Source organism: Megalops cyprinoides, chromosome 9, assembly GCF_013368585.1.
Source record: "Megalops cyprinoides isolate fMegCyp1 chromosome 9, fMegCyp1.pri, whole genome shotgun sequence".
NCBI lineage: Eukaryota > Metazoa > Chordata > Actinopteri > Elopiformes > Megalopidae > Megalops > Megalops cyprinoides.
Window position 1 is genome coordinate 27,878,475 of NC_050591.1, and position 11,678 is coordinate 27,890,152.

At 38.6% G+C, this 11,678-nt stretch overlaps 1 protein-coding gene across 1 annotated transcript; it reads right to left on the minus strand.

Annotated features, from left to right (window-relative positions):
• Nucleotides 1-7,996: 7,996 nt before the first annotated feature.
• Nucleotides 7,997-9,261, minus strand: LOC118783551 (protein FAM181B). The gene has a single exon (XM_036537477.1). The coding sequence runs from the start codon at nucleotides 9,116-9,118 to the stop codon at nucleotides 8,141-8,143; it is 978 nt and encodes a 325-aa protein (XP_036393370.1). The 5' UTR covers nucleotides 9,119-9,261; the 3' UTR covers nucleotides 7,997-8,140.
• Nucleotides 9,262-11,678: the final 2,417 nt, after the last annotated feature.

Below are 11,678 nucleotides of genomic sequence, written 5' to 3' on the forward strand. Positions count from 1 at the left end.
TTTTACACGATCAAGTGGGTGTAGTGCTGATGCGGAAGGGTTGTGAAAGCAAAGAATGTGTGAATGTCATGTTGCGGTACATGAGAAAGGTTCTAATGGTGCCGGATGAGCCCAAAGGACAGGCAGAAGTTGAAATGTGAGTCAGAGGTCAGACGGGAGACTTTTTTTTTTTTTAAACATTGTGTCTATTCATTAGCAACCGAATGTGTTACTGTCACTGAATGTGTCAACAAGGATTCAGTAGAGAAACACAAGAAGGTAGAGACTGTCACATTCCCTACAATGTGCAAAGTATTTCTAAAAAGCAACCCCCCCCCCCAATCATCCCCAGCTATTCATTCTCTCACGTTTTGTAGGAAGTGGTAGAGGTTTGTTCTGTTTTTCACAATTGCAACCTGGGAAAGTGCATGTTCTACCTGAAGTAACGTGCTATTCTATTTTTGTGTGACCTGTCTGTCTCACCAGTTCTCACAGCCTGTGAAAATGACATAGGCCCTGTTTACACTTGGTTTTAAAATGCGTCTTGGGCGATTGTATCACAAGTGGACAGCGGAGACACATCGCCGTTTACACCTGTCTATCATGCGTCTCCAACGTGTCTGACCATTTGTGTTCAGATTTCGTTATTACATCAGTCTCTGTCGCCAGACAAGCGCCAGATATGTTATAGCACGGGCTAGCTAAGATAAAAATGTTTCTGGAACTAATATACATGTACGGGCTATTCCAATTGTTGAGATTGGCAGGACAAAGTCATTTGCAAATTGCAAAAGAGCACAGGACAAGACGAAAAAGGAAGAATGCTAGAAAAGCAGTGGCTTTTGCCGCTGCTGTGATAGCCACAAGACCCTGAAGAGCGAACTGCATTGATGACGTATTTTCTTGTTATGTCCTTGTCAGGGATGCATCAGGATGCATTTAGTGTTTACACTACAAAAGGTATGTGGTCAAATGCGTCCACCTCAGCAAGTGGTTTGAGTGATCGGATCACAATGCGTCTTGGTGGTCGTTTACACTTGTATTCAGCACTGTGCACTTGTGATCCGATTGCCCAAGACGCATTTTAAAACCAAGTGTAAACAGGGTGATATCGACATATGAAGAAAAAAAACAGCTTTGGTGTACATTTCCTACATTGTACGGTGATATAATCTCAGTTGGAATGCTCAGAACATGTGTAAATGGTGTTTAGGACGAGTATTTAAAATGTGACCGCATCTTGACATAAGCTAGAAGATTTTTGGGGCACAAATCCTGTCAACATGAGGATTCATGCTGTGAGAAAAGGATGTCAACAGTATCCACACTAAATAAAGCAACAAAATGATGGTTAGTACTTTCCTTCTACGATTCAAGCATAAATACTCTCACACACTATTTCTTGCATGAATTACCCTGTTCTTTTATTACAAAGTAGCTCGTGTTTTGGCCATACAGAACTTCATCGGATCATCTCATTAAAAAAAAATCCCAGTCTCTCATCTCATAGGAGTGTCTCATTTGTGTCGCCGTACAGCGTTGTTGTAAACTGGATGAAATGTTTTCAGTTCAGATCATTCTCGCAGTGTTACCGTGTGGAATGAAGAAACAAAGTGGGTGAGAAATGGGGAAAGTTTGTCGTGCGTTAGGACAAAGGGAGGGTCATTATGCATGCAACAGGAAGGTGTTTCGCACTGTCTGAGAAATCACACGAGACGTGGAGGAAAAACAGGGAAGATTTTTTTTCCCCACCACAGCGTTGCACCATATGTTATCAGCAACAACAAACCAGGTGACTCTTTGAAAAATGGCCTCTGGCAGCTCTGACATCTTATTTGATTTCCACATCAATCAGCTATGCTGATGCCTGACCAGGAAAAAAGGAAAAGCTATCAAGCAGTCGCTGTGTTCAGTGAGGTTTATGGTTATGCATCAGCGCCTCACTTCCATTACAGTGAAAAGGTCAATTATTTGTTTCATAAAACACAGTTTAAGCGGGAAAACTTAATGACTGTGCAACTCACTGCCTTGCTATGCATGGCCAATCCCTCCTATTTCATCGTACCACGAGGCAGCTGGTCGGGAAACTCCAGCGCTTGTTTAACTCCTGATCATTCAAGTCCCAGCAAAGTCATAGCCATATCTGTTATCCATTAAATGCTCCTCATTTAGTCAGTTCATAACACAAGTACCATAAGCAGGCTATAGATATATTTTACTTCCGTTTAGAAGAGCAAAGGGCAGGGTCAGAGCCTGACAATGGCTTACTCTAGGCATTTACCCGAAACGCTCCTCTGAACAGGCCAGTGACCCAAACTAACGAGGGTGTCGGGCAGGAATAAACAGCCTGGCAGGTGCTCCTTCACCTCAGCCCCATGGTCAGATAATGGCCCTTTAAACAGATTGAGCTCTACACCAAAGGACAAGCAGCTCATTAACAAGAAGCCGATTTGAGAAATAACTGAATTAATGGGCAGAAAGCCGCAAATGATACTAATATCTCATCTAAGAGACATTTTCTGATGATAGGCAGTGAGCGTTCATCATCTTTATCATCATAATCATCACCCTTGCCATCATAATTATGGATAAGAACTATTTACAGTGATAGAATAGAAGAGATTACAGTCACCATTTCATTTATACAGTTTTGATAAGCATGCATATAATGTATTTTGGTCTTGGCCTTCGCTCTTCCTCAGTTTCGATTAGCCCTGAACTAGGATTAGGGAATATCACACATTAGACCATTCACCTAGTAATCATACAATTAATACATACAATTCAAGATCTAAAACAACATTGTGAACATTACCTGGTAAAGTGGAAGCAATTTACTTATTTTATGTACAACGCTATAGGCTTAGTGAGATTCTTTTTCATAAACACACCACTTTCAGCTTGATATGTTTATGTGTCTAACACAAAGATGGACAGACCAACATAGCTACAGTACCATCTAGTGGAAACCAAAAATGCTTCAGCATAAGTGAATGTAAGGCACTTCTATGCCTCACATTCTTCTATGCCTCATATATTGTGCTGTTCTTGTTTAAATTGGAATTTATTGGTTTGCCAAAACCTGAAAAGTATCTATTAAACTTGTAATGTCAAAGAAGTGATTAACCTGAAAACCATGGTGTGGGTGCGGGTGCTGGATAGTCTGGCTTGAAGAAAAAGAAAAACCCACACAATGTCTGCCTCTCACAGCAGAGGGCGCCCTTCAAGATTTACTTGAATCAACCGTAGCTGCTCAAGCAAAAATTCTGATGACTAATTTGCTTAGAATCTGCATATCTTCACAATGCAGAAAAAGAATAAAAACAAGCTCAGGAAATTACTGGCAGCAAATGAACGCCGCTAACCTGTCTGCCCTAACAACACTTAGCCTTGTATGTCATCTTATTTCATGGAATATAGCAATCTAGATGCAACAAATTTATCTTGACCTTAACACCTCTTGGTTTTGGGCTGCTGTGGAAGCGAAGCCCTAGAGGTATACATCTCATGCCCCCATTGTCCTTCCTGAGGCAGTGCATATATTTCCAAACTTGCTATAAGGCATGTGTTCAGAGTGTAGTATCTGTGAGTAAGTCATTGAGGAATATTTGTAAAATATTAGTATCATTGTACTTTCCATTTCTACATTCACATTTATTAGGTCTGTGCAAAAATTACTGAGGAACATCTCCAGAGCATCCATATTACTTGAGATTTTATTACATCCCCCAAAACCCCTCACTGATCATAAACAAATTACTTTTTGATTTACAATCAATGACATACCTCATCAAGTTATTTCCTCCAATGAATGTTGACAACAAAACTCAGCATAGGATATTTCATGCCTAGAAATCTTTGGTGATTCATAGGAGTTGTAAATTCCCTATTGATACAGTGGATACAAATTCATCACTTATAATTGGTGAATTGTTTTAATTAATGGCTAGTTAAGTAGACTCCAAAAAGTCTTAACAATATTTATTATTACAGTGATAAAACACAAAAGGTTATTTGCATTAATTCCGGATAATAAATAACCTTGTAATAAGAAACATTTCCACAGGCATTACTTTGCTATGCACTGACATATTTTTGCAGTAACATTTAGTGGAAGGGCCCTGCAGTGGAAAGATGGCAGGATAAACAAACATTCACTAATTAACATGTTAATAACTTGAGTTATTAACTTGAGAATTGTGCCCTTGATATCTTGAATTTTACACATAAACATCACAACAGCTGTAGTACATATGTGGCAGAAAACATAGTGTAACTGGGGAGCACTTTTTCCAAGCCCTGATATGATATATTTAAAGATAATATAGTGCCAGAAGATTTATTATTATATGAAAGTAATTACCGTAATTAGCTGAATTTCAAGGTTTCCTCTGGCTTATCTGTGAATGTGCATGTGTATGTGTGAGAGAGAAAGATTTTTCAGTGCTTAAACTAGAGGATGGTGATAATACCTCCCAATGAAATTTTCTGTAACCTGTTAACATTGTATCTCTTCAAATGAGGAAGCGATCTGACAGACAACATGAGCTTTGGTGTCTAGAATAAAGGAGAATGGAGAACCCTGGGGATTTGCTTGTGAGGACTGCCTCTTTCTTATTACACCTTCTTACACCTTCAAGACAACCTTTTTAAGAATTGAAGGGTTATAATAATTTAAAAGAACACAGAAAGGTGTTTAGGGTGTTACATGTATGTGAATATTACACAAAATGCAACGTTTTTTTCCCAAAAAAAATATTCAAGGCATTTGTGATTGCTACAGTGTGTTGTTTAAAATTATTAGAATGAAGTATAAAACATTCCAACAGATGATGAACACACAAATGTTTTATAGAGATGAAATCCAGATGGCTCCATTGATCTTTCCATTACACCCTCTTCTGAACAGGGGTAACATTAGTCAGGTGCCAAACCTTTTGTTTTTGTTTCAAAGCAGTGTGCAACCAGTAGGGGGCAGTGCCAGCTCATTTTCAACTGTAAACATAGCCTGCAAGACCACCCAAATGCAAAACCACAATTACTTGTCAGAATGCAGCATATAGTACAGAGCAACACTAAATGATACTTGCATCACTTGGTAGTCAATATATACCATTACATACTGTTTGTTACCTCCCTCGATATTGCATTGCACAGTATAATAATAAAGTATTATAATGTGCCCACAGCCGACATATGCATATTACATATCTAATACTTTCTACCATCAAAATTGTACCTCATTGCTCTCAAAGTAATTAACTTTTTCTTCATGGGTGTAATAAATGTAACAAGAAACTTGATAGTCCTATTTCAGAGAAGTCAAATAATATAGCTGAAATATCATGATCTTAAAAGATGCTACTCTGCATATTAATATTGATACATATGATACTGTACTGTCTTAACTGTACTGTTATTGTACTAACAAGTAATGAGCATGCAAAGCATATTTGATATTTATATAAATGTTGTCAATGGGTATATAATCCAGCCAAATGAATGTGCATTGGTGTTATCCTCCATCATTCATTTAAAATTGTTCAACAATTTTCCTATAAATATTTTTGCAGTTAACAAGGACAACATACTTTATGACAGAAATAAAGACCAGCTTTATTTTGTCTTCTCACACAATCATTATACAGAATTTTACATTTTGTTGAAGTTAAATTGTTCGTGTAAAAACTAAACAATAAGCCATGATTTCCTAGGATCGACAGGAGTGAGATTTAGCTGCAATGAAACCAAATACAAAGTGGACTACATCAGCAGTATATGTGAGTGAATTTTATCACAGAATGCACACAAATAAATGAATTTGTGTTTATGACACTAACACGAGTTAAAAACATACTGTACATGTTATGCCGATGTTGTCAGATTTGTTTATCTCCATAATAAAAGCAACTGCTGTACATGTATTCTATTTTGATTTTTAGAATTAATTCAGCTGACTTTTAATGTTAGAGGAAATTTTAAGTGCTGAAGAGAAACAAAAAGTGTGTTTGTTTTTACAATCAGTTCTCATTCCTTTAAAAATGGTTTGATTCAGAATTTTTTTCAGGTGACACTGTGAAAACATCAAACGCTTGTTTTCCTGACTCTTATCTCTTTGTTTCTCAGTGATTCCAGGACATTTGATGCTAAAACTTCTATAAATGAATTTGTAAACATATGATCCATACTTAGACAAGAACACATGAAAATTGGTTACGGGTAGTTTTCACACTGGCACTCAAAAGTGTATTTTTCACTGTTACAAATGCAGAGAATATCTTATCAGTATTAAAAGTGGAAGTGGAGACCCTTAGGTTGTTCACAAAATTGCTTGACACAGTGCTAGGTACACATTATATACAAGCAGAATGATGTGCCAAGTTGGTGCGTTGGCTGACAAGCCTGTTGTTGTTATTAGTTCCTATGTTCTTCAGAAACACTGACTTATTTTTGCTAGTTCTCTCTTTCAGACTCAGAACTGTGTTCCTCTCAGCAAAATAACAGGCCTTGAGCTATGATTTCTAAATGAATTGTACATTATGATAATAACTTTGATCTGCCCACACCTGAGAATCTGTTATAGATAAAAACCCTTTATCCTGACTCTGAATGGAGGCCTGACTTTAGCAAACACCAGTGAAGAGTACTAAACTTGTGTTTGTGGAGAGGGGGGTTATAATATTTTAATATCAATTTTTGCGTATGTGTAGCCTTCAAAAATATTGCCATGAAGATTGCACTGTGGAATTTGCCATACACACTACAAACAGTTATCCCTTATACAAATTACCAAAGCACAACAGTTTGATATCACATCACATACATTTTTACACAAAGTTTCATTTATATCTACAAATGTTAGATTGCCATTTATCAGCAAATAAATGGATCAATCCCTGTCAAGTTATTATTTTAATAATGAAATGTGGGGCCTAAATGTGATTCTATCCACTTAAATTCTGATTTAATTTCAAAACCTCTGGATCATCTGGATTGTTAAGCCTCATTATTTCATTTTCACTAAATCAATTATCTAAATCTCAAAATTATGCGTAACATTTCACATTTCATTTTTTTATTGTTAAAAACTTCCCATGGTTGATGTTTTGCATTGACATGCCATTTATACTAATTACTTAAAATAAAACGTAAACTATATCAGCTGTAATTGTCTTCAAGATATACAGATATACATATACAGCATTTGGAAAATGCTATTGTTAACTTAGTTTCCTCATTTTCATCACATATGTTTGCAATCTCCAGAGAGGCCATCTACACTAACATTTTTAAATTCAGGAAAATCTGGTTTTCTAGGCCAGCATTAGTCTGTTTTATGTGAAATATGATTTAAGCTCCTGTAATAATTACCAGTTCATTGTTTTGTGCTCTTACAAGTTTAATGCTAACCAGCACTGACATCATAGTATCTCTGGATTGTTTTTGACTATCTTTTCAGGTCGAACTGATCAAACAGTTTTGTACAATCTTCTATTCCATTACAAAAAAAAACAATGTTGTGCTACAATCTTGGCATTTGCATCACATTACATAAAGATATTTCTCTAACATTAAATATAAAAAGCAGTCCCGTGAGTTGATGGGCACAGTGTTTCAGAGTAGTTTTATGTACTGAAGTTACAGATGTGGGCAAAAAGAAAATAGATGTGCTTTGTATCATCACAACTTCAAACCCCTGAGGATAAACAAACAGATGATCCACTGACTTCAAACTAATTTGTTTTTACAACACTGAAGTCACAGAAATTTGCAGAACGACTTATATGCTCTTAGACCATGCACATTTTGACTCAAAATACTCCATTCATAATTACAGGACCCAAGAAGTTTTTGTCAGAATTTTCATTCAAATGCTGAATGATATTTGTTTTTTGACTTAAAATTCAAGTGTTACGTCATTATTACTATTTAACTTACAACTAAACTGAAACAAAAGTCAAAATCAGTCAGTTGCAATTATCACAGGACAGGATAAACGTGTGCAATGTGGTAAGAATAATGTGACCTTGAATTCTGAAGCACATAAAAACAAATGCATGTGAACCACGACTACAAACCATGTTATTTGTTTGCTGCCTCACAAATCTGACTTGAATGACAAAATGTCGAGAGCACCCAGCCTGTAGTCGAAAAGCAAGCCTCAGAGTGACGGGAAAGTGGCTCTGTTGTATCCGCTGCTGAAGTCGTACGTGACCTGTGGTAGGGAGCAATCCGAGAAAAAGTTAGGGAAGGCCAGTGCACAGGGGGTAGTCTCCTCTAACGGAGAAGGAACAGAAGACTCTGAGTTACAGTACAAAGCAGGCTGCCCCGGTACCGTCCTCATGTTTTCACTCAAGCCGCAGACCGCTGCTTTTTTAGAAGGGCCAGTGCAAGTACTCCAGGGCTCCGCATAAAGAAAGCCCCCGACCAGGTGATGGGGGTCATAGGGGCCATGTTCGGGAGCTGCCTCTGGCTGGACCCTCATGGGCGCCCCTTGAAAGACGTCCTGGTCTGCTATCATGTTGCTGTAATCGGGTCCCAGGAGCTCAAAGAACTCAACGGCCTCAGGGTTTCCACGCTCGAGGTCCTTCAGGGTCATCCCGGAAGTGGAGGTGACTTTGGTGCTGTTGGCAGGCTCCGTGAAGAAGGACGGGGGCAGGTTTCGGTGACGCAGGGGCGGCTTCTTGGTTTTCTCCCCCCTGACGTCCTTGGCGGGGTCAAACAGGGCGGCCAGGCTCTTGCTCTGCAGGTTGGCCTGGACACCATCGCGCTTTGGCGCTGGCTTGCCAGGGAAGCTTCCGGACTGCAACTGGGGGGAGCTTTGCCTCTTGGCTGGGTCCGGAGTCATGTTCCCGGACGCGATGATGCCCGTGCACCTTTTGATCTGCTTCTGGAGGTACTTCCGATGGTTGACTTTCCTCTTGGACTTCACGGGCTTGTCCAGAGCCAGCTTGATGTTGCTGGAGGCCGAGTCAATGAAGCTCAGGAGGTCCCTGGTGGTCTCCCTGAAGTCCCCTTCACGCTCCGCCCCCCCCAGGAGGCGCCCGTCAAAACTTTTCTCCGTTTCGTACTCCACCACGGACCCGGGGAAACAGAAATTCATGAACTGCGAGTTCATGAATGCAGCCTGCACAGCCATCGCTCAGTCAGTGTCATTCGGTGCGCTTACCTATGACATCCGCTACAATCCACAAGGAGAGGGGCTTCAAGAAAACATTGTTTTTTTGTCCTGTTCCAGGGCAGCGTGCAAACCCTTGGTCCTAAACAGTGTTCGTGCAGCACTCTCTGGAGCTCAACTGAGTGACAGTGGTGGGGGGAAGGGGAGAGATCTTTTAGGGGGCCGGGCCAATGATGTCAGGACATCAAAGAGGAGGGGCAGAGAGACCCCAAGACTTAACTCTTTGCTCACGCTTGACCACCTGCAACTAAGAGGGATTTGTCTGAAGTATCCCGCTGTGTGGAGAGACAATGCCCGTTGGGCAAGCTGCCCCCTCCTTGTTTCACTGCAGTGTACGTGCATGTGAGCGCAAACTTTGCCATGAGACTGTGAGATATTGTCATCACACCAGGATCATTCATGAGCCTGTTTTTACTGTGTCCTTGTGCTTCTGTTTTATTTCATTACAAAGTCCATAGACTACAGTGATGGCCATATTATTTCAATAAAATTGCTTTAAATGTTTTTGTTTTCCTTTTGCAGGGATATAAAACAGACTTGGAATGCATTTTGTCATAATATTTGAAAGTCGGAACACTTCTTGACCATTTTTAATCTAGGAGCTCTGAAATATATTAACGTTGCCCAACCTGAACAGGAATTTCATGACCAGAGGCTGCATTTCATCCCATGAGAATGTTTATCCCAAGAATTTGGGTAGAGGTTTATGATTTAAATAGCATGATACTCTTTCTTTAAATGGTTTGCAAATTCCAGGACACTTTGATAAAGCATTTCATCACATACTGCTTGCATACTGCATACATGTTTACATTAAACATTTCACTGTCCCAGGAAAAATAGTTTTCATTTGCATTTCTTATATATATATATATATATATATAAAAAACTTTTTTCACTAAAACTAAATTTAAGTTACATTAGATCATTCATGTAACAATGAATATAGATCATTCACAATAATCCTGAAATGTACTGAATTTTAAGTTTCGTTAATTTACTACATTTTACAAATACCAATTATGTACTTATATTCGTTACACTCATACAGCTGTAACATGCTGGTGGTGCCAAAAATAATGAAAAAAAAAATGTGTCCATCATTGTGTCCAGTTCCTTCTGAATCCTTTATATCATTCACTTTCAACCCAAAAACCACATTAAACTATTCATTAAAAAAAGTTTTCAACATAGAAAAAATTGTATTGCCTACATATCAGTCAATTTAAGACCAGACTCCTGATAATTTTTTGCAACCCTGGTGGTCTAATGTTAATCTACATGAAGTAAATAATGTATATGACATATTTATTTGGGCCTAAACATTCTGAAGGCTCAGCTAAGGATGGTTTTTATGTTTCTTTAATAGTTCTGTAATAGTTTTGAGTAATAAAGCAGAATGTTGACCACATACTCATATTTTATCTCATATTTTATTCAAACATACCCCTTTTTAAATTTTGAATAGTGTAACAAATGTGAAGTACTTTGAAGTGTTTTGTAATTTGAAGTACTTTTAATTTACATAAATCTGAAGCAACCCAAATGAGAGCAGAAAAGAAGAATGCCACTTTTAGAAGTGCTCATGTTACAAATAAAAGTTTAAAAAGCACACAACACCAGAATCAAGGCAATTTCCATTTTTAGATTTTAGCATTAGTCTTTGTGTCCAGATGCATACAATATGCCTCTATTCAATCCCACAACAATACGCACTGTCCTTCATGTAGAGTAACACAGAAATTAAATTTCTTTTTTAACACTTCATTTATTTCACTTACTGCCAAACTCATAATGCTGAAGAAATGAAAACAATGAGTGGCTTCTAAACGTGTTACTTAAACTTAAGCAGAAAGTACACTGGAATTAGACTTAATACAAGCCTCTGTCCTTACTTTTTTTTCTTCTTCTTTCTGTAATCTCCCTCATATGATGCTATCATCTTTGAACGAGGCTTCCTCGTTGTGTTTACACAGGGAAACTGAAAGACTTGTGGTAAGCTGCCTCCTCCTCTCTGGCGCTCACAACAGATATCATTGACCGAAGTTTGCACAATCATGTGGAAGGACTGTTTTCTATGAGAAAATCTCTGTACCCAAACAGGTGCCACTGTTTGTGAGCGTCTTCCCCCACTTCCTGCTTGTGTCTTAATCTGCTCATGTTGAAAGTTGATTTCTTGTGCATTCCCGTACCAGTGGGAATTTCTGCCCCGGCCTGACAACTATTATAGGCTGTCTTTGACATACAGCCCTACAGGGCCTAAATAGCTTCTATTCTTCCCGGGCCGTGAAAGAGAGCTTTGTGCCAGAGATTCATTAAACTGCACCTCACAGCCCTTCGTAAAATGGGGCTCAATAATGAACAGTCGATTTAACTGGAAAAGCTGCCGGAGCTGTTAAATTAAAGGGGAATAAAGTGCGGTTCAAGCTCAGTGTGCCAGAAGAAATGTTGACCTTAAGAAATCCTGGGTATGACTGAAACTACCCCAGTAAACAATGATGCATTTACAGGAAGTTTCTTG

Coding starts and splice junctions, on each gene's coding strand:
- LOC118783551 (XM_036537477.1), bottom strand. CDS start 9,118: ATGGCTGTGCAGGCTGCATTCATGAACTCGCAGTTCATGAATTTCTGT.